This window comes from Natator depressus, chromosome 3, assembly GCF_965152275.1.
Source record: "Natator depressus isolate rNatDep1 chromosome 3, rNatDep2.hap1, whole genome shotgun sequence".
Classification (NCBI taxonomy): domain Eukaryota; kingdom Metazoa; phylum Chordata; order Testudines; family Cheloniidae; genus Natator; species Natator depressus.
In genome coordinates, this window is record NC_134236.1 from 162,435,222 (window position 1) to 162,459,177 (window position 23,956).

Sequence of the window (23,956 nt, forward strand, 5' to 3'; positions counted from 1 at the left end):
TCTCCAAGTACTACTGTTATGCTTATGTACCAATATGTTAAAGGCACAAAACCAGGCATATTTATTTGTACAGTGCCATGGCATGCATAGTTCTTTACAGCCAAGAAGAGGGCAGGTTCTTCTCTCTTGAAAGTTTCATAGGTTTTGTTTATTCTTTTAAACACGCCTTCCGGCTTATATATTTTTTTACTCTTTTAATGATATATTTGAAGTGTGCTTTTTATTTTTTAAATTTACAAACAAGGGGGCCTTTGGACCCAGATAATCTTGAAGTATGAATTGTTGCACAGGAGTTTGCATTTTCAAGTCAATCCACTGCATTTTTGATGCTCTTTTAAAAGTAAGTTGAAGCTGCTCTTGAAAGAAACTGAAGTTATGCTGTTTTGAATACAGTACAACTGTCTCCTTTATCCCCCCTCACACCATAGGACAAAAACAGCGAAGAACTATTGAGTAATTTTTACGGTTTACTCATATAATGCTATTTTATAATATAGGTTAACCAACTGCAAGACTTGGTTTTAAACTAAACTGTTACATAATAGGAGTCAATGTGTGTTAGGGATGATAAACGTTTTCTAACAAATCTAGTCTTTCCCACCACCATGTTAGCCTTAAAATGATTCAGAAATGGGTGAATTTTTTTTCAATCCATCCCTCTTTGGCAAATTACAGTTAAAAATTAATTTTTTTACAAACAAGTTATATAGAAAGAGGGAATTTATAAAGGAAATGGTTGTTCAACCTTAACTACAGCTGTAATATCAGATGCCACTACATCTTAATCTCGCTCATCATGAAACCTCTTTCACAAGTGCTCTAAAATAGTAACACATTTACAATGAACAATCACTGTAGTGATTATTAGCAAGTAAATCAATTTCTCACTCTATCACTAGGATACTTTATTTAATTAGTTCACTGTAAGCAAAGAAATGCCTTTGACATATCAGTTTACAACACACATCAGCATAAGCAGTTTTTGAGAGATACAGTTTTGGGAAAGCATGGAAGATTTACAATCCAATGAAATCTAATCTCACAGGACAGAAAGTTCCAGTACATATTCCACACAGCCACCACTTCAAGTCCCCCCCCAGGGAGAGATTTTTAAACAAAACAAAGGTTTAAAAGCAGCTATGTGACGTATTGCAGACACTGTCTGTGAGAGGAAGGAATCCTTATAATTTAGCAGATTTAAAAGTTGATTTTGTCTGAAGAGAGAATTTCTTTAGCAGTGGCATGGATTCCATCCTTGGAATCCAACATGGAGGTCACAGTGTACTAAATCCCAATGGAAAAAGCAAATTCTTACAGTCTATCACATGGATACTTTTTGCCTGACCGCACTGTACAAGCACTACTATCTTGATACTTAACCAGTTTTTGTCTTCTCTTGAAAAAGACAGCAGAGGTTTGATTCGTATTACAAAATCTAAGACTTTTGTACTACAAGTAATTTTCTTATTATGAGTTCACGCTTTCAAATGAGGTATTAGGCATGCCTGTAAAGGTAACAAGCAAAAAATTTTGACTGTATGCCCTGAAGACCCATGATACTGCACAAGCCATCCAACATTTTAGGTTAGAATATTAAAGTATAAGAAAAAATGCTTCCAATAACTAGTCCAACAGCTGTCTGGAAGCGTTTATTTTGTTTATTTTATTCACCCCAAAAGGAGATGCACCATTCCCAGAGACACCGCAATACCAGGTCGATGCCTGGGGTGGACAGAGCAAGCTCCTATTCCAGCTCCCTGTTTGAAAAAATCAATTTAATATAAAGTCCTCAAATAAAGGACATATCAGATATTAAACTGAAAAGAACAGATAAACTTAGAAGATAAATTATTTTATTTTTAAAAAGCATATACAGCATAGCTTCTTATTGGTACACAGGAATAAGCTACCAAAATACACAGTTAACAGAATATTCACTAACTAATATAAGGCTAATGCCTATATAAGATGCCAAGTATATAGCAGATATTGCCCCAGCTGATTTAAAAAACACACTCACACTTGGAATTGCAGGCGCTTTCTTTCTTTCTGGACCTACAAGTGGACTTGCTGCCATTTCTCCTTTGGATCCAACTGTAGTGCTGCTAAGTTTACGCGACACATCTTTGTCCCATTCCTCTTTCTGTTCACTTTCCACACTATTTGCCTGAGCCCTTTTTGTGTATGATACAGCAGGAGGAATTGATGGACCAACTGTCAAATAAAAACAAAATTATACTATCTAAAAACAATCATTGCTTCTCCCTCAGTCAATGCACTCTGAAGTATGATTCTCTACACGTGGGAAAGAAAACCTTTGGAATGATAGTAAGACTGCAAGGTTGGTGTATATGCTACCTGTAAAATGTGATACTTACATACATTAAGTTATCTTTAAATAAATTTGAACCACCTGTCTCTTCATTATAAATTTGAAGACATGTATTGTACATTCAGTACTTCCTATTTCATATTAGTACTGATTTATAAGTTTCTACTTATATTTTAGTTCTAATTTTAACCGATTTTAACCCTCAAATTGCTAAAAAACAAAGCAAAGAAAATGGGATGGGCAACATGATAAAAGGGAAACTGTTCAAATTATTTAAAAAAAAAAAACAAACTTATTTTCATTTTTTAAAACCTTTCCCTATTCTAGGGTTGCCACTTACACATTCCCAGAATACTGGACAATCCAATACATTTGGAAATGGTGTGGGCCCATTCCCACCTGTATGACCCCACCTCCATCAGTGTGACCTTGCAATCACCATCTGTGCAAGGTCATGTGCAGGATCCCCGTACGCACCAGGGCAAAAGGGGCGGGGTCACACAGACAAGACCAGAGCAGCACACTCTTCAGAATGGTGTCCTCCATGCGTGATACTGGATAACGCCACATCTGGTTTTACATTAGTGTCAGATGGGACAAACTGGACAAAAGCAGGACTGCTTAGCTTAAAACTGGACATATGGCCTACCTACCCTATCCTCACTCTCCTCAGCCCATGAGCAAAGCTTTTGTCCACAGAATAAATTAAAACGATTTTATTTACTTTATGCTTATGTTGGGAGAATCACAGCTTCTCCCTCCCCACAGTTCTTTCTGGGCAGATCCTCAGCGGTGTAAAATATACAACTCCCTTTATTTCAATGGAGTTTGACAGTTTGCACTAGCTGACGATCTGCCCCAATGTATTATTTACTACGGTGAAAACCCCCCCCAAGACTGACCTGTACAGGGGGAACAGGATTGGCAAGAGGTGGAAGTCAAAATAATAGGAGGAGGAAAGGGTCAAGAGTTTCTCAATAAAAAAGTTTTAGCATTTGACTGCCTGTTTTTTTTGTTTTTTTTTTTAAAAACCTTCTCATATTTAAAATGTGAATATTTACTCCATTTTGTATACCTACTACCACCTGAAGATGCTTCCCAATAACTTTGTAAAATGATGATCCCTGGCTAACCCAACAATTTGGCCTTCAGTCTCAGAATGTATTTACTATAAAACATAATAGCCTGCAGTCTTGGAGTTTATTCAGATCAGGAGTTAATGATCTCTCCCACAAACTGATGAACTGTGAATTTGCAATATACTGTTTTAGATTCAAAACTATAAGTTTTTCTTTAACAGAAAAATTAGAACTGGTATTTAATTCCATACAGAATTTAGAAGGTGATAGCTACACCGAAGTAACAAACCCAAAAGGGTCAATTCTATTAAGCTGGCCCACATTTACCACAGAAGCACTCGTACGGATAAGAAGCATCATGGTGTGGCGTGATGAGGCACATAAGAAATGCACAGAGAGGCGGAGTGCCAGGCTCACAAAACACTGCACACTCAGATTTAAATCGTGTATGTTACTTTACTTGTTTGAACGTCATCCCCACCATGATCACTGAACCGTCGTTGTTTCTGATTGGTCGATATACTCCGCTGGACTTTCAGGTGAGCAGGAGACTGCATAGAGCTGTTGTTGAGGTCACTGCTGGGTCGAGACCTTTGACTCAGGTTACTACTGGACAGGGATTCACTTCCTTCAAACTACAAGCATAAGAAAGCATTTTAAATATTTTTGAAATGTAGACAAATTAACATTATCAGCACTACCATATCATTATATAGTGAAGGATTTCTATATAAAGTCCTTGATTTGGTCGTTAAGGCTTTTAAATTAAATAAGCTAAAATAAAAAATTGCCTATTTTAAAATTTAATTTTCTTCAAGACTGGACACTCTCAACTTCAGCTATCATTGTTTAAGCTTATCCTGCCCATGCTGAATTGTGAAAATCAATAACACCCCTACAAATATGCTCAAGTTACATCTGCCTAAACACAAATGAACTTGTTTTAAAATGTACAATTAGAGCTCAGAATGATGAGCGTTATTTAAAAGAAGGAAAACCAGGAGAACCTGAATATTTTATCTAGTTTTAAGGCTTTTTTTTGCATTGATAACATTTTTAACATCAGAACAATTTCAAAACATTTCAAACAAACTTGGAATAAAAGTTAAGTCCAGAAATTAGGTTAGGAAAGCAAGTAGTAATGACTGAAGAATGTTTCAGTGCCTTTAACACATTCTTTGGGCCTAGGTAATTCTGCCTTTGGCTTCACAGACTAACAAGCACTATAAAGAAAACTGTTACTAATAGCAGTGTGATTGTCTAAATTTAAATGCTGACATTTCTCAGATGGAAAGAGTTGTCAGATTCCTAATCTGTACCAATGTACAGGAGGTCTGGGGTGGGCAGTGGCTAGTGAAGGAATACACTGGAGGATGAGTATATCAAAGCCATGCTGTCAAAGAGGAGAAGAAGTGCTAGGAGGCAGCGTGGAAACAAAGTTCCTCCATAAGCAAGGTCCCAGCCTGTGGCTGGATCTATTGAGATCACTGAAGATCTCAAGTTATCGTCAGATTTCTGCTAGTTCCACAAGAGTTGGAGAGTATTTCCTGTCCCAGTACAGGATTAACTCATGAAAGGATGAAATGGCTCATAATTCTTTAAGAATACAATAAGATAAATACGCCCTTGTTCAGTTAAAATATTTAACAAAATAGTGTATCTAAACTCAGTATTTTGTAAGAATTACTGCTATGGTGAAATATTACATTTTCTGTTTTTCTAGTTGTATTTCACAATTAATATTTATTGCACTTAAGTTTAAATGTAACATTTTTTCCTGTCACTTCACACCATTTCTGCATGATAAAAGCTAGTAGTTTATAAACAATATATTTACAGAGACCATTTGAAACCTCAGACCATCTAGCCTTGCATGTGTCAATGAATGAGATAACTGTAATAATTTAATCCTTAGAACAGAGTACTTATCTCAAAGTACTTGTCACTTAGAATTCTACACTGAGGGACAACAGCAGACTGTGCAGGAAGATTAATTGTGATTAAGTCCCTCCTAAAACTTCCAAGTCAAATTGCACACCCAGTAACTAGAAACACTTCCTCCTCCCTGGCTTAGCACTCTTCAGTGGCATCACAAACTGCTAAGAAACTGGCCAGGTCCCAGTGCATTTATCACATAGGATTAGCCAACCTCTCAAGGTCTGAATAGTCATCTCCTGTCCATTAATTCTTGGCGTGGCTGAGGCAGTACTGCAGAAGGGTGTTATTCAGCCTCTTTCATCCTAAATTGCTCTTAGGAGGCCAAAAGAAGCCAAGGGGAGATGATGCTGATTTACAATTAACCAGGTTGCACAGGATTCATCACTTTGCCCAGTGAATATTTCAAAAACAATTTTATTTGTAATGATTTTTTTTAACTGATGTCTGTTATTTCCATAAGACACTTAGGACCAGATCCAAAACCCACTGAAGTCTATAGAAAGACACTTGGGAACTTAAAGGGTTTTGGATCAGGACCTCAGTAAGTCCCTTCACTTTGAGTAGTGGATTTCTCACCTCACTCCAATTCCATAATTTTAATGGACACAACGGACAACAGTGAATAGAACTAAATTTCCAAGGGTTGTGTAATTTTCCATATACACCACCACTACTGCCCAAGGAACTCAATCCTGATCATTAATGCCACGGTTGTTACGTTCTTGGACCTCTCCTGAATATCATCAAATCATGTACAATGGCTAACTGTCTTGTAACGTGAAAATATGGGGACAATTACATTTTATTTGTTAGTTAAAACACACTTAATCCAGGTCTGCAAAGCAAAGTCAGAGCATAAATGAACTGTCACCCAACCCAAGCTAAACTAACTTCTGAAAGTCTTATACAAGGTGATTATAAAATGAAAAAAACAAATAGGGCATGTTCAGTACAACTAGATTTAAAACTCAAACTGGCAGATATAAGTTAGATAAAACTTACTTCAGGTGGTTTTCTGCCTAGAAGCAGGTAAGTAGCCATGACTTCATCATACTTTTGCTTTACTAAAGACTCATGGATCTCCTCTCTTGAAAAGCCCATAGTGACCATTATGTCTATAAATAAATAAAGTCATTCTTAGCAGGACAAGTGCCCTAGAGATTCTTGACAATGTATATAAACCGAAAATGGAAAACATAACATTAGAAGATAACTGATGATTCTACAGTTCAAATGAATCTACACTGTATTTATTGTTCAGGAATGAAGACTATAGCTCCATTGTGACAGGTTTCAGAGTAGCAGCCGTGTTAGTCTGTATCTGCAAAAAGAAAAGAGTACTTGTGGCACCTTAGAGACTAACAAATTTATTTGAGCATAAGCTTTCGTGAGCTACAGCTCACGAAAGCTTATGCTCAAATAAATTTTAGTCTCTAAGGTGCCACAAGTACTCCTTTTCTTATAGCTCCATTGTTTTCAATGTTACCACTTTCTTGAAAACTTTGTACCTGTGCTACTTAAATGAATAAATTAAACTATACCTAACCTGACAAAAGCACAAAGTAGCTCTAGAAAGAGCACTGAGATTAAGTTAAAGTTTCTCATATAAATAAATAGCAAATACACTTTACTTTTGTAATAAACCAATTCCCTTTGTGGCACTTGCTATCAAATCGTTTTATTTGCAATGAAACATTTATCATCTATTTCCATATAATATGAAAATCCTTACCTATTCTTTTGGTGTCATTAAAATCTGGTTCCGGCTCAGTATATGGCTTTAATTCTTCCTCTTCATGGCCAACATTCATCCACCGATCCTTCATAATTTGCTAGGAAATTAAACAAATCTCAGCTAAAGTATTACACTGTTTATTCAATTAGGGCTTTAAAGTAAACTGAAAGCCTCCCATTGATTTTAATGGGAATTGAATCAGCCCCTGTAAGCTCTGGTTTAGAAAACAAGATGTTTCTTAGTTCCAGCATCAACCAATACATACCTACGTGAATGACAACAATACTGCTTGGCCAATTAACTAACCACGAATAGGACCTTTATAAAAGGAGATCTTGTATCACAGCAGTGCTCAAAAGCTACCATTATCTGCATGGTGAAAAGATGGACATAAGTTGCCCTTTTATATAGTTACCATAATAATAAACCAGTGTTTGCTATTAGGACAGATGTTTAAGGGAATTTTTAGGGAACTATCTGCAACTTATAGCTTGAGATGTAGCCCTGCTAGCTTAATAGGTTCTTTCTATCTTTATAATTTTCTACAAGGCTTTTTTTTTTTTTAAATGAAACTACAGTATTATGCTCTGTCATTATCTCATAAGAATATTCTATTACTGTACATCTTTACACGCACAGGTTACACAGGCTGACATGCATGTCACATTTGTCTAAGGCAAAAAAGGTCAAGCAGCAGCATCTAAACAAGGCTCAGTGGCTGCAATTACCCTGCTCAGGAGCAAAGAAAGACTCCCTTAAGCGTGCACAGCTGGAGCTGCACTAGTGTATCTCTGGTGATGCTGGACTGATGCTTCCAGTTTACACTCTGGGCATTATGTTGTTTTCTGATGAGCTGTTTATTCTGACCTCCTCTCACACTCTTCTTAACTGTCCCTCCACTCCTTGTGCCCTCAATACTCTTCTATTTCCTTTGCTCCCCCATCTCTTCTTCCACGTTCTTGTCTTCTACACTCCTTTGTTCCAATTCATTCATCCTCCCCTTACTTTCTCCCTCACCCCTTAAAATATTTAACATGCATTAAAATAAATAAATAACCCCCCCCATCAAATTAAAAAAAAAAAAATTGTGTAACAGTACATTTGCTAATCATCATTATGATTGGATGTTGAATCCCTGTCTCTGCCTCCCCTGTCTGTCTCTCTCATACTCTCTGCTTGGACATTACCTAATACAACAGGACCCTGAGTTTGGTTGAGACTTCTATGTGCTACTGCAAAACAAATAAAAATTGTTTTGAAATAAATTATAACTACAATTTCTTCAAATAATTTAAGAGCCTGTGTAGAAATGCCACTATGTTCCCAAATGACTGCTGTCCTTTGCAAGACACGGCAATAAACATTGGCTATGACCATTCATCTTTTCCTGTGGATTGTCTCGTTTCAAAACATATTCACAGTTCATCTCAAGAAAAAACTTTTCATTTAACTATTTCCATGAAATGCAACCATCTTTAATATTATAGACTATATCTATGCATTTTGGGGAGATTTCTTCCTGATATTCTTCAGGAATGGCAAAGTGTTATTCAGAGGGAATCCCAAAGCTCCACCAAATTTGTTCCTTCAACATACCTACCTCCTGCTGAATAGCTAGAAACAATGCTTATCCTTCCGCTACGATGACAGGTAGCAAAGCCTCTTTAAAGATCGACACAAATGCCGCTCACCAGATTGCCAAAAGAGATGTGACCACCAATCTACCCTCCCCCTCTCCAAAAATGTCACCTCCACAAAACACGTCAGTTGAATCCGACTAAGAGAAAGGCTCAATTTTCCTAGGATGTAACCTGGTGTCTTGCACTACTACATGGCTGCCAAACTAAAGACCCATATTTGTCTTACTACTATTAATAGTACAAAGAACAAAATCTTAAAAACCGCTATTCAGATATTAGCTTATTATTATTATTCACTTATTAGCCAACTGATGTTTTGCTGACAGTAAGATCACCAGATATATGATTAGAATTCTGCCTTAGAAATAATCTTCATAATAATTTTTGCTAATGGACACAAACTGCTGCTGTCCTCTGGCCACAGAGTCAAATGATTATTTACAAGGAGTCTTATCACATCTGACTGCAAGGTTCACAACAGACAGAAGATGTTGGAATCCTTCAATTTTTTAGTAGTATCCTCAGCAAATGGAGCAGGAATGCAAAACTGTTTCTACAATGATATTTTTGGCCAAGAGGAACCACCCTTCTGAAAAGCATCCCATTCCTCCCCTCCATCCCCACTAGACCTTCCAGCAACATGACTGGACCAATACCATTTCTGATGCAGTGCCTTTAGTTTTGTCCCTCTCCTTGCTATTCAGATCTATGGTTCAAAGCTTCTCTAATCTAGTCCTCCATCTTTTAAAGATGCGTATGTTTTTAAGCTAAAATTCACTAATTTTTGTCAATTAAGTGCATTAATTTAGAAGTATTATCTAGTTACTGTTCAATATCCAAAAAAGCCCACTTGCAGTAAAGCACTTTTAAAGCGTACCTCTTATTTCTTTTAGAGAACTTGAAATCTCGTCAATTTTAAAAAGCTCAAGTAGTTTCTGGTATTGTACCCGCCCCTAAATCAGGGGTTCTCAGAGTGCGGCGCGCCCTCACACTTTTTCCTAAAATACTTGATTAGCTTTAGGAAAACCAAATAAATATGAACATATACATGTCCAAATCATTGTAATTTATTTATTGCTAGCTAATATGTCTGTCGTGAAAAGTGATATTTACAAACATACAAGTATCACTTTTCACAGCAGACTTACTCAGCCCTGGCAAGCCTGGGGACAAATTAAGCCCTGGATGGAGGGTTGGGGGAGGCAGTGGGGGCCAGGGGAGACGGGGAGGCAGTGGGGGGGGCTAGAGCCTGAAGCCCTGCGGCAAGAACCCGAAGGCCCCCAACTGGAGCCCGGCGCCTGCCACTGCATAGCTAGAGCCCAGGGCTGGAGCCCAAAGCCCCGTGGCCAGAGCCTGCTGCCCCGCCACCTCAGGGCTGAAGCCCAAAGCCTGAGCCCCACCACAACTGGGAAGCTGGGGAACTCACTGGCTGCCTGCTCCTCCAGCGATGTGCCCCAGGTGTCTCCAGAGGGGGGCAGGGCGCAACCCCTGCTGCTGTACCCAGCGTCCAGGAGCAACAGAGAGGGGGAGGGGACTCTACTTTGCCTTCCCCACCATCACAGCCCAGGAGGCTCTGGCTGCAAGAAAAGTTCCCGGTGGCCACATTTGAGAAACGCTGCCCTAAATATCCCATCAACATTTGTGATCGTAAAACGACATTTTCCTACTTTTAAAATATGCTTCCCTGTTCATATGGAAAAGGCCTACACAAACAAGGTTTATAATATTTACATAACACATACCAGCCCAAGGGCTAAGAATACTACTTGAGGTGCTGTTTCTTCAGTTCCAATTTTACTGCTGCTGTTACTGGTAAACACCCTCTTGGGGAAAGAAAAAAAAAAAAAACCACACACCGGATCTCTTACCAGAGCACTATGAGAGTGTCATGCTAGTGCATGGCTCAGAAACATCAAATGACATTAACAAAAGCGTGACGCTGGCTAAACAAAATACTGTCAAAACACACACACTAAAAAGAGAAAAATATTCTCAAATCTTTTCCAGTTCCAAGAATCATATATATTAATTGTAACGGTAACAAGTGCAGCATTTTCTGATGGAAATGTGAGCTGATTTTGTCCCTATCGGTAACATGCTGAAGAGGACTAGAAGCAGCACTCGGGCAGATATATAAATTTCTTTCCAAGCCATGTACCCTAAACTTTTCACCCCAAACAATACTTCATATCTCATTAATAAAATGCATTTTTGTGATGGTGCTCTCCTTCAAATTAAAGGATGGATTCTTGCCCAATGTTTCATTTCAAGAGTGCCTCAGATTGTTTATTCACTCCCTTTTTGCAGATATTTGGCAGTGACCCATTTTCTACCCTAAAAAAGCAGGCTCCTGTATGGCTGCCATCAGCAGCACTCTACAGGGACAATGATGGGTTTCAAAGAATAGGAGTATATGATTGTCATACTCAAACACTGAGGAGCCAAGTTATGCCTCCAGGGTTTCCAAGAATCTTTAGTCTCAAGTGCTAGACCTGAATCTCTTTACAAGAAGAAACTTATAAATGGAAGGCTGGAAGAAGCCAATCGTTCTGAAGTCAGCCTTTCAGCTTCTTGCAGTGACTAAGCTCTTATCAATGTATTCTCTAGGCAGGAATATAATGTAATTTATGACAACCAACCAATCAGAAGACGCCATTATCCAACTTCCATCCAACTGCTGAACACAGCAGTTATTCTGAAATGAAAAATGCTTGTGACAAATCACAAAGTAAGCCCAGCTTGAAAGAAAAGGCTGTATACAAGCATAGCTCGCTATGAATATGCTTCCTAGCCAGGCATGCAAGAAAGCTCAGATCACTACACTGGAAAGAAAAAACTACTTAAATGGGATGAATTCTCTGGAACACCATCCTCTGCTATGAAAGCAAATACGTGAAGATGAAATAAAGGTCACTAGTGACTAATGCACATTGTACCTCAAACATTTTATCATTTGTTGTACTTTTTATTTCTGATACTGGATGGGCATTATCAAATAATAAATCTTTCTTTGCCACAGATCTCCAAAAGCAATATAAAACAGCAATTAGATTCGTGGTCTGAATCTATACACAAATAAAATATCAAGTTTACCATTGTAACGGCTTTCAACATTTGTGTTTATGATACCAAACAAAGGAAAACTCATTTCCCGATGCTCTTAAAGTGACATCCTTTGATCAGCCAAAAGTTAAGAAAGGGAAAAGACTCCACGGCCTCGCCTCATATTCAAACTGCGCTGCCCTCTGCAATGCTTCCTGACAATCCTAGGCACTGCAGGCCTCTACAACAGAAATAAAGTGGGCTCTCGCTTTCAAAAACAATGTCCTATCTGGTTATTGGAGCAAGTAGTTCATTCTTGCTGTGAAGATAAATTTCAGAAAGAAATTACTTACTTCTAAGCTCCCTCGTTTTATTGGATTCAGTACCAGTAGTTTTTTCAGTAGATTTTCACAGTCTGTGGACATATAGAATGGAATACGGTACTTCCCCCGTAATACTCGCTCCCTCAGTTCCTAGACAGAAAAGAAAATATATTCTTGACACTGAAAAGTTAGCCAATTGAAATTGAGATGTCAAATTTCAACTGTACCTTTAAATTCTGACCATCGAATGGCAAGGAGCCACTGACTAGTGTGTAAAGAATAACTCCAAGACTCCATACATCTACCTCTGGGCCATCATATTTCTTTCCTTGAAAAAGTTCAGGAGCAGCATAGGGTGGGCTTCCACAAAAAGTGTCTAGTTTGTTACCAATTGTAAATTCATTACTAAAACCAAAATCTGCAATTTTAATGTTCATGTCTGCATCAAGTAGAAGGTTTTCTGCCTAAGAGAAAAATATTGAAAGAAAAATGACCAAATTTATACATCACAATAAAGATCAACATATAAGTGTGCATCATTTGTTGATAAGAAAAGTTACGTTTTCCAAAATATACGGTTTGACTGTTTGACATTAGAGAACAAAGGAAACAAACCCTGTGAATGCACTACTTAGAGTATTGCTATTTAAAATATTCGGAGTCCAATTCTGAGGTGCAAATAAAGTTAAATTCAAAGGATTTATTGTTCAGATAATAATTTACAGTGCATAAAGCTAGACAGCAGTTAAAACTAGTTGACTGAATTCAAAAGCAATCTAGTGCTTCTAAATTGAAAGCTTTGGCCTAGAAGACTTAACCAGTTTGCTTCCAAAGGATATACATTGAGTCCCAGGCATGTTGCCATGTGTATGGGTAGGTGTGGGAAGAAAAGGGGTTGATTCTCATTGATTAGTAAAGCATGTTGATTTGCAATTAAATATAGCTTTTACACTAAACTTGGTACATTTTGCTAACTAGGAGGATACACTACATCTATATGCATTTATTTAAGCAGTTACGTAGATTAAGATATTTATTCTTATTTTTACACTTTTTATTGTGTTAGAAAATAGTGAATGATGCATTTCTTATTTACTAGATGATTAATTATTTACTTGTGATTTATGTCACGCTGCATTTGGGCGATAATTGGAATTCAAGTAACTGCACGAAAATAGCATTATAATATTGATTTTTTTATCAGTTAAATAGAATTACCTTAAACATGTCGCATATGTAAGAAAAAAGGTTGATCAAAACAAGTTTTGCATGCAAAACTAACTGGTTTATTAGACAAAAGGAGGTATCTTTAGTTAGTAAATTTAACTGATTGTTTCTGGTCACCATGTCCTTCTAGATTTTTAGAACTAGCAGATCCTCCTCTCACACCTCATTTTTATTTAAAGACTGGAAGAGGAAAACAAGTTTTCCTTGTTTTTTCAACTCTCAGTCAGACTCGTCTTTGAACTATATTAATTGGATAAACTGAAATGAAGAAAATATTCTCTGCACTAGGAGAAGAGGTTACTGCTATCAAAAGCTGATTTGGCACTTCAACAAATGGTTCCGGGTGCCTAGCCAGTGACTTCCACCAGTTCAGTGGTTTGACTTTCTTTAAAAACTTCTGCAACAAATATGTATTGCTTAATTACTTAAATTTAATTATAGTAAGTTTAAGCCTTACTTAATTTTTAAACAGGTTTATTTTTTAAAAGAAAAATAATTTAAATATTGTTTTATTTTAAATAAATAAATCCATCTTAAATTTTAAAAACTTCCGGTTTTTTCTACCCTCATTTTGGACTTTAAAACACAAGTGTCTGCTTGGACAATAGATATTTCATGGTACTTTCTGTACTTTATTTCAGCATCCTTCACCAAAGTTTCCCCTCCTCCATCATTACTCAGCATGCTTTAATAGCAGCAGCAGCAGCCAGGCAAATCTCAGAAACATTTACACTTCAGTAATGTGCTGTGTGTATTTACACAGGTGGACTATAGGATAGTTACTATAAAAGTTTTGTCAGCTTGAGTTTGTGGCAGTCAGTCACATTACCCAAGAGTAGTGAAGCCACAATGAGTTATGCAGGTCAACACAAACAAGTGCTAAAGAAAATCTTCATACCATTAGCATTCCCTCATCATTTGGATATGCCATGTGTTAAGGAGAAAACTGTTTTAAAAACCTGTAAAATGTTCCTAAGCAGTTTGATTTTGATTATTTCTAGTATCCCTCTCCCTGCAAAGCCAGGAGCCTTAGTTACCATGAGTACAACTGTATATGCCTCAGAGGGAGAGAAATTCAAAATTAATATAAACACACCTCTATAAATAATCAAAAATAGAAAACATCCAATGTCTCGTGACTTTATGGAATTGAAGTAAGTGCTGGGTCCCACTGGGAAGCCAGGAATCTCCCACTTCCAAATGGCATAAAGTTCTCAAGTCAAACCCTGGAATAGCTCAAGACATTAGACTTCAAGGCTGTCACATTTTAATATCTACAGCCATTGTTACTATCCCGGCATTGAATCCTGCCATACCAGGTCACATACAGGTGCAACTTTGGAGGAAATGGCACAGCTGAGTGGAGGAAGAAATACTTTTCTGCAAGGTTGATTATTTAAATCATCTCAGGGATTTGGAATGTTAGAATAGGCCCGGGCTTATTAGAGGGCAGAGGACAGGGAAATTTATCAAAAATGTATGGTAAGTACAAGTAGCATGTCTCTAATTTCTCAAAAGGCAATCCTGTATGTGTGTATTACACAGTATACATATAGATGCATATAAAATATTTTGTCACATTCAAATTTAGCAAAGATAAACTGCTAAAACAACAAATGGGTGAGATAGCTGTAGAAATGCTAATAATTTTTTGGTGAAATGGAATGTCTCAGCCACAATGCAGGGTTACTCTTCAGTTAACTGAAACAGCACTAATTTTGATAGTTGTATAGTTCCTTGTAATATGCCAGTTCTGGAAGTGTGATTTGCCTAATTACTATATTGTTATTTCTCAGTGTCTGCACAGTGTGAAAATGCCTATATTCCAATCAAATGATCGCCATAAGCAGACTGAAGGACTTGCATAATTGCTGAACAGCAAATTTTCAATAATTTTACAGTGATTATGCAAGTTACTCTGATTGGATAGAATCCCTTTACTACGATTGGCTGTACTCAGAATTGAGCCTGTATGTCCATGAAGACACCACTAAACCTTCTCTCCCACTCCAGATGAAACTGAAAAAAGTATTTACTCAGAAAACAAAAATATGTGGCTAACAAACTGCTAAAAGGTGAACCAGTTGTTGGGTTTTTTTTCATGTTAATCCCACCCCTTTGACTCATTTTGTTCTCCAGGACCTCAGTATTGCTTGCACTGAACCCAATGGAGTTCTTTTAAAATCAAAGTGAACCAAGATTGGCCTTCCTCAACATTCCTTCCAACTACAGTCCAGCAAAGCTCCTGGCACACAATCAGTGTCTATTTGCCTTTACATTATTCACACTGAGAGAATCCCTGACTCTCCCTTCTAATTTGTTTTGAAACCATTTAAAAATAATACTGAGTTATTTTGGAGAGAAGAACCTTTGCTAATCTGTGGGAAGTAATTAGGTGGATTGAAGAAAGATAATGAAAAGCAGGAGTGGGGGAAGGAAATACACAAGGAGAGAAGAAATTCTTGCTTATGTTAGTTTTTAAAAACTATCTTTAAACAATTTGATAGACCACTTTTGTAGCCTTAAACCTGGACTCTTCAAACAATTTCATTATAACTTGAGGATGCTTCCCGTTAACTTTAATCAACATATCCTCGGCTATACAGTTCAACCTTTGTTCTCCGAGTTTGTTCACCTCAGGCTATGACCATAATATGTTAAAAAGGAAATATCCTCAAGTTATAACAAGCTCCTCTTTCTCTTTATTGGTTAATCCTTTACTGCTGATTCTTTTAGTTTTTTGTTTGTTTTTTGCGCATGCAAGAGACACCCCTAAAACCAATGACAGACACATTGTGGTCCTATATGGCAGCATACTGCCATCATGACTATCCATGTTCACATATGTGGAGATGATGTGCAGCAGATTTATTACCTAGCTCAAAGCTTCTCTTTCTTCCCCCTTCAATAGCTCTTGGTAAATATAGGAACAACAAGAGGAGGGCATGTCTCAGGATGTTTTTTCTCTGGCTTGTAAAGTTTCAATTCCCATGTCATAGAAGTACAGTACAATTTGCAACAGGAGTCAAGTTTCAGAAAAACACATTCAAACTACAAATTTGTCATAAATTGTAGTCCAATATTACATCCAAGAGAAAGAATAATTCTGCTCTTTCGTAACACAGAGTTACCATCTGAAAAGTGTGGCTGATTTACTCATACTGTAGCTGGATGCACCCTGAAGGACCTGTTTTGTAACAAAGGGCTGCTATAGTCTGTTTTTCATTCCTCAGACTTTTTATGTTTCAGCAGAATCAGGTACTCCTAATCAAAAGCCAATATACTGCTATTTGCTTTACTCTGCTTAGTTCCACTATGCAAAGCAATAACATACTTTATGTAGCAGTTCAAAGCAAAGAAAAATTTCCGGAAATGCTTCAGGAAACCACAATACAGCAATACGCTTTGATATTTGCTGTCCTCCTACTAAGCCAAAAACTGTAGTTTGTTGATCAACAATCAGAAAGGAAATGGGTATCAGAGTAGCAAAAGACAAGGAGGGACATTAGAGAGAGATCAGATGCTTAGAGACCCTTGATCAAGACCTCCTCTCAAGCAGAAGTTTTGACATTTCTTGTGTGACATCGCTAACAGATATGTAGGCTGTTGATTCCAATTGACAAATAGTTCTTGAATGTGAAGTTCTTCACAGATTATTCAAGATTGCTTGCAGGTTTTCTCCTAAGGCAATTGGAAAGCACATTCTGTAGGCCAAGAAGGTGGAGCGCCACTAAAGTTATGTTGCAAGTATAAATTCCCAAAGACCTGAGCATTGCATGAGAATATTTTCAAAGACTAAGGCTTCATCAGTCTTTGTATTTAACTCTCATCCTTCAAAAGGCCATTCTTCTCTGGTAACCTGAACCTCCCTAGGAACGCCAGACACTTGCAGCTAGGATGACTGTCTCATGTCAGCTGAGGTTGCCACAGACCTAGCTGCCACATCCAAAGCATCAAGCTCTGCTTGGAGAACAAGCATGTAACATGCTGTCCTTCAGTAATCAGCTCTTTAAATTCCTCTCTGCAGTCCTGTGGGATTTTGCCAGCGAATGCTGCAATGTTTTCATTATTCAGAAAGTCATTTTGCCAACAGCAATTGATAGTTGGTGATTCTCATCTGCAAGCTTGCCGATGAGTACTTTTTCCATCCAACAAGATTAATTTTCTGGACTCCTGTCCCAGGGGATAACTTGCTAAGGGCCCTCGTGTCCATCTTTTGTAGACTGCAGATACCACCAGGGCTCCTAGAGTAGAATGTGAGTAAAGCAGCTCAAATCCAGAAGACAGGACCTGGTACCAATGCTCTGCACTTTTTCATGTAGGAACTCTCAAGGCTGGTGTTTGCCAGAGCAGTTTAACAGGATCCAAAAGGCCTTCAATTAAAGGCATTCATTAGACAACTTGGCATGGGCGTGTGCAGCATGTCTAGGAGCTTGTGAGACCTCTCCTGGACCACTTCTACCAGTACCTCCGGTGCGTTCGTCTCCGTTCTGAGCAGTTCTTGGAAGGATTTGTACTCATCAAATTTGAGGCTGATTATTGCAGAACCACCTCATCAGGAGACGGTACATTAAGATCCTCAGTCTGAAGCTCTACATCAGAGCCACGATGCAGATGCTCACCAGTAATGAAGGTTCTTGAATAGTTTTGGGTGCTACTCTCTGTAACAGCAGAGATGGAGCTTTAGATCTGGCCATGACGCAAATGCTGCTCCCCTTGTAGACCGAAAACCCCATGTGTCCAGTACTATCAAAGGTGCTGGTAAGCATAAGGACCAGGGCGGGCCATGGTGGAGGACACCAGGAATTAGGATCCCTAGGTCTTTTGGAGATAAGGTAACAATAATAAACCCTGGATTCCCTTTCAAAGATGTAAGTCATTGATCATGACCCTAGTGAACAAGAAGGCTCTTTGCTATCATCAGAAGCTGAGGGCTACTACTCCTGAAGTAGTGGAGCTGAAACAAGATTCGTAGTAGGCAATTCTCGTCCCTTGTTCTAGCCAGTACCAGTCTGCGAAGTACTTGGTACCAGAGGAGGAAAACCTTAGTATTAGCTAACAGTGGTGAGTTGTTACAGATAAGACAGATCTCCTAATACCACAAAATTCCTCAGTACTGAGAACTCAGATGCCAAGAAGAGGTGAATCCACAACACTGGTACCAGGGTGGTTGGTACCAAAGATGCCAATACTGTATGCTTCAGTGCCGCACAAGTAGTACCTGGTGAAGTTTTTCAGTCTGAGGAGACCAATACTGGGCTCAGTGACCGGAGTCCAAATGGGTCACAGAGGGACCTGGCAGACAAATGCAGAAGATTTATGCTTCTTAGAGCTAGTTTCCATTGTAGGAGAACTAGATCTCCTCCCTTTAACATCAGAATGCCTCTCTTCCCCCTTGTCATTAGAGGTGAGAAAGAAGACTGTTCACATCCAAGGAGCAGCCTGATGAGGAGGTGACAGCAGTACTTTCAGATGACAACTGATCAGGATTTTCTGCCCGAGGGATCCTGGGGTCTTAGGATGGATACATGCATTTTTCCATTAAGAACATTTTTAGATATGTATCACTAGCTTTCTGCATCCTCACTGAGAATGATTTACAAATTGATCACCTGTCAATAACATGCCCTTCCCCAAACATGAAGCACATTTAGCGTGTCCAAAGTTAAGAGGCATTACTGCCTTGTTGGAAGGGCAATTCTGAAACCTTGGCAATTTCTGCTTCACCACAGCAAGCAAGATGCTGTGCTGGGTAGATCCAGAGAAAAACAAGTTCCCTACAACAGGTACAGAAAATAAAGAGGGAGGACAAAAGAGGAAACACTACTCTAATCACTAACCTAACTATCCTCGCTGACAATAACAATTTACAAAGAACAATAAAGGCTGCACAGTGAGTGAAAGCAGTCAGACACTGCAGTACTCCAACTCTGAACCACCAAATACTTATAGAGAGTGAAGAAGAACAGATGAAAAAAACCACATTTCTTACAGATTTTTAAAAGACGTGATCAGTTTAAGCATTTTACTATAAATTGTCTTAATTTAGAAACCATGATAGCTGGCAGCATTTATGACTATAATAAATATGCATTAAAATGAGCTTTTTCATTTTCAATTTGTGGATATTTGTATATCATTAGTATGGGTCACGATTCTGTCACAAAAAGAAAAGGAGTACTTGTGGCACCTTAGAGACTAACAAATTTATTTGAGCATAAGCTTTCATGAGCTACAGCTCACTTCATCGGATGCATTCAGTGCATTTGGATTCTGTCACAGGTATTTTGAGTAAAAATCCCTGACATTTACTAAAAATACCTGGGGGGGGGGGAGAGGAGAGGGGGAGAAGAGAGGAAGGGGAGGACAAGCAGAGTGCTGCTGGGCCTTGCAGCCGCTCCCGTCCCGCCACTGCTCCCGCAGCAGGGGCTGACCTAACCCTGATCAGCTGCTGCTTTGGCAGTCACGAGGCTGCTCTGACCATACCCCAGAAGTTACAGAGGTCCCGGAAAGTCCTCCATGACAGAATCCTATCCTTAATCATTAGCTATAATTTTTGGTCTTCTGGTTAAGGCACTAAACAGGGACTCTGGAGATCTAGGTTCTTTTCGTGCTCTGTCACAGGCCTCCTTGTGATGTTGGGCAAGCCACTTAATTTCTATATACCTCAATTCGCCAAGTATGGAATGAAGACAATAGTACCTCCCACCTCCGTGGGGGTGTTGTGAAGCTAAACTCATTAATGTGTTTGAAGCACTCATACTACAGCAATGGCAGCTATGTGGAAAGAGAGATAGGTGAACTTGCTCTAATACTGTCAATTAGTTATGTTAAAAAAAAAAAAAAAAGCAAAAAAACCAGAAACCTACCTTGAGATCACGATGAACAATGCACTTTTGATGGCAGTATTGCACAGCAGATACAATCTGAAACACCAACATTTTCAATAAGAATTAATTTGAATCCCTATATAATTAGGGTTTTTCATAGCTTATACTAAATTTTGCCTCCTAGTATGCATTAGTGGAGAATTAAGTATTTTTACATACAGGGAGTGTAAAAATCCTTACAGCAACTGATGTTCTCCTGTTTGTGCATCCCCAATGCCAGAGATCGGGACTTTTTTTTTTTTTTTTTGGACTAGCAGTGCTTACCAGCCTGAGCCTGTGCTTCCAGAGCCCTTGTGCCCCCTTCAAGGTTATAAAAAGTTATAACGATGGAGTCTTCTACCCCCTCTGACGTTTTTGGAGCTACAGCCTTTGCCAAAGGAGTAGGAGAGACAGAACTTTAATACACAAACACCCAGAGCTCTTTTTAGTAGAGAAGGAGGTCTGCTCAAAAAGAGAAGGATCCTGGGAGCCCAGATTTGAGACTGGCCTCAAACATTTATGGAAAAAGTACATTTTCAGCCTGGCCTCTTTGAACTTCTGTATTCACTTTCAAAACGCACAGCAAACTGAGCATCTGCTAAATATACGCCCTTCCCCTAAGCAAAATAAACATTCAGTAGAAGGATGGCAATACCACATAAAGGGCAATATTTGAAACCAGGCGATTTTGGCTTAGCAATGAAGACTGAGAACCCAGTACTAAGCAACCAAGAAATTAAGAACAAAGTTACCCAAATGAAACCTATACCAAATATAATTCCTAATTTATACATAAATATTTACTAACTAATCCTATGCAAGACACAGAAAAAATGGACAGCACTAGTCATTTCATCTCAGCCTACGCCACAGTTAGAAGTTTCTGAGAGGTGGCTAGCCCACATTGACCCTTTTCTACCCTCAGGCGGGGGTTGCACAAGGGCTCTGAGCTGCAAGCACAAGCGAACAAGTACTGCTAGTCCAAAAAGATCCAAATCTCCTGTGTTGGGAGCGCACAAACACTCTAAAATGCAATACTTACAGACAATCACTCAAAGAAGAAATATACATTTAAAAACGTATCCACTATGTTTTTATTTTAGTGAATGATATGCCAGAACGTTTATATCCTATGCTATTCAGCTGCCACATTATAAATTACTAATTTGTTGATATTAATCTTTTAACCCAGAGGACACACTCCATAAACAGTAAAAGGTATTTTTATGCTATTTATCCTTCTAGGGTTAAGCATCCAAAACTTCAGGGTAAAAGATTTCATTACATAAAACATTCCTCAAAGTAACAGAAATTTTCAACATATGAAGGGAATCACTTTACATTAATTTAGCCCATTGAATGTGGTATCATTCTAGTCAAATTACTTTATTCAATACAGTACTAGCAAATGCTGTTAGAATGACTATATATATATATCACAAACTGATGTAATGAAGATTTTTAAAATTTTAATAAATATAGAAATTCCCTCTTTCAGACTCTCTCCTCATACTTCGCAAGCAAGCTGGCTAACCTAGTGAGGAGGGCTTTAAACTAGGTTCGCCAGGGGAAGGAGACCAAAGCCCTGAGGTAAGTGGGATACTGGGAGGAAGCACGAGCAGGAGCGCGCGAGAGGGCAGGGCTCCTGCCTCATACTGAGAAAGAGGGACGATCAGCGAGTTATCTCAAGTGCCTATACACAAATGCAAGAAGCCTGGGAAACAAGCAGGGAGAACTGGAAGTCCTGGCACAGTCAAGGAATTATGATGTGATTGGAGTAACAGAGACTTGGTGGGATAACTGACATGACTGGAGTACTGTCATGGATGGATATAAACTGTTCAGGAAGGACAGGCAGGGCAGAAAAGGTGGGGGAGTTGCACTGTATGTAAGGGAGCAGTATGACTGCTCAGAGCTCAAGTATGAAACTGCAGAAAAACCTGAGTGTCTCTGGATTAAGTTTAGACGTGTGAGCAACAAGGGTGATGTTGTGGTGGGAGTCTGCTACAGACCACCGGACCAGGGGGATGAGGTGGACGAGGCTTTCTTCCGGCAACTCACGGAAGTTACTAGATCGCAGGCCCTGGTTCTCATGGGAGACTTCAATCACCCTGATATCTGCTGGGAGAGCAACACAGCGGTGCACAGACAATCCAGAAAGTTTTTGGAAAGTGTAAGGGACAATTTCCTGGTGCAAGTGCTGGAGGAACCAACTAGGGGTAGAGCTCTTCTTGACCTGCTGCTCACAAACCGGGAAGAATTAGTAGGGGAAGCAAAAGTGGATGGGAACCTAGGAGGCAGTGACCATGAGGTGGTTGAGTTCAGGATCCTGACACTGGGAAGAAAGGAGAGCAGCAGAATATGGACCCTGGACTTCAGAAAAGCAGACTGACTCCCTCAGGGAACTGATGGGCAGGATCCCCTGGGAGAATAACATGAGGGGGAAAGGAGTCCAGGAGAGCTGGCTGTATTTTAAAGAATCCTTATTGAGGTTACAGGGACAAACCATCCCGATGTGTAGAAAGAATAGTAAATATGGCAGGCGACCAGCTTGGCTTATCAGTGAAATCCTTGCTGATCTTGAACACAAAAAAGAAGCTTACAAGAAGTGGAAGATTGGACAAATGACCAGGGATGAGTATAAAAATATTGCTCGGGGATGCAGGAGTGAAATCAGGAAGGCCAAATCACACCTGGAGTTGCAGCTAGCAAGAGATGTTAAGAGTAACAAGAAGGGTTTCTTCAGGTATGTTAGCAACAAGAAGAAAGTCAAGGAGTGTGGGGCCCTTACTGAATGAGGGAGGCAACCTAGTGACAGAGGATGTGGAAAAAGCTAATGTACTCAATGCTTTTTTTGCCTCTGTCTTCACGAACAAGGTCAGCTCCCAGACTACTGCACTGGGCAGCACAGCACGGGGAGGAGGCGACCAGCCCTCTGTGGGGAAAGAAGTGGTTCAGGACTATTTAGAAAAGCTGGACGAGCACAGGTCCATGGGGCTGCATGCGCTGCATCCGAGACTGCTAAAGGAGTTGGCGAATGTGATTGCAGAGCCATTGGCCATTATCTTTGAAAACTCATGGTGATCCGGGGAAGTCCCGGACGACTGGAAAAAGGCTAATGTAGTGCCCATCTTTAAAAAAGAGAAGGAGGAGGATCCTGGGAACTACACGCCAGTCAGCCTCACCTCAGTCCCTGGAAAAATCATGGAGCAGGTCCTCAAGGAATCAATTCTGAAGCACTTAGGAGGAGAGGAAAGTGATCAGGAACAACCAGCATGAATTCACCAAGGGCAAGTCATGCCTGACTAATCTAATTGCCTTCTATGATGAGATAACTGGCTCTGTGGATGAGGGGAAAGCAGTGGACGTGTTGTTCCTTGACTTTAGCAAAGCTTTTGACACGGTCTCCCTTAGTATTCTTGCCAGCAAGGTAAAGAAGTATGGGCTGGATGAATGGACGATAAGGTGGATAGAAAGTTGGCTAGATTGTCGGGCTCAACGGGTAGTGATCAATGGCTCCATGTCTAGCTGGCAGCTGGTATCAAGTGGAGTGCCCCAAGGGTCGGTCCTCGGGCCGGTTTTGTTCAATATCTTCATAAATGATCTGGAGGATGGTGTGGATTGCACCCTCAGCAAGTTTGCAGATGACACTAAACTGGGAGGAGAGGTAGATATGCTGGAGGGTAGGGATAGGATACAGAGGGACCTAGACAAATTAGAGGATTGGTCCAAAAGAAATCTGATGAGGTTCAACAAGGACAAGCGCGGAGT

General features: G+C 39.3%; 1 protein-coding gene and 1 pseudogene across 5 annotated transcripts in view; both read right to left on the reverse strand.

Moving 5' to 3' along the window:
* MARK1 (microtubule affinity regulating kinase 1) overlaps window positions 1-23,956 on the reverse strand; it is a 115,480-nt gene that overhangs the window by 20,094 nt on the left and 71,430 nt on the right. For 4 of the 5 annotated variants that reach the window (XM_074949228.1, XM_074949227.1, XM_074949230.1 and 1 more), the window contains exons 7-13: window positions 20,186-20,242; window positions 12,317-12,553; window positions 12,120-12,239; window positions 7,082-7,181; window positions 6,352-6,464; window positions 3,893-4,046; window positions 2,021-2,214 (exon numbers count right to left, since the gene is read on the reverse strand). In XM_074949228.1, the coding sequence (XP_074805329.1) occupies window positions 2,021-2,214; window positions 3,893-4,046; window positions 6,352-6,464; window positions 7,082-7,181; window positions 12,120-12,239; window positions 12,317-12,553; window positions 20,186-20,242 (975 nt within the window). Of the gene's footprint in view, window positions 1-2,020; window positions 2,215-3,871; window positions 4,047-6,351; window positions 6,465-7,081; window positions 7,182-12,119; window positions 12,240-12,316; window positions 12,554-20,185; window positions 20,243-23,956 lie in introns of all 5 variants that reach the window. The other variant, XM_074949226.1, reaches the window with a different exon arrangement.
* LOC141985604 (U2 spliceosomal RNA) lies at window positions 1,678-1,852 on the reverse strand (annotated as a pseudogene).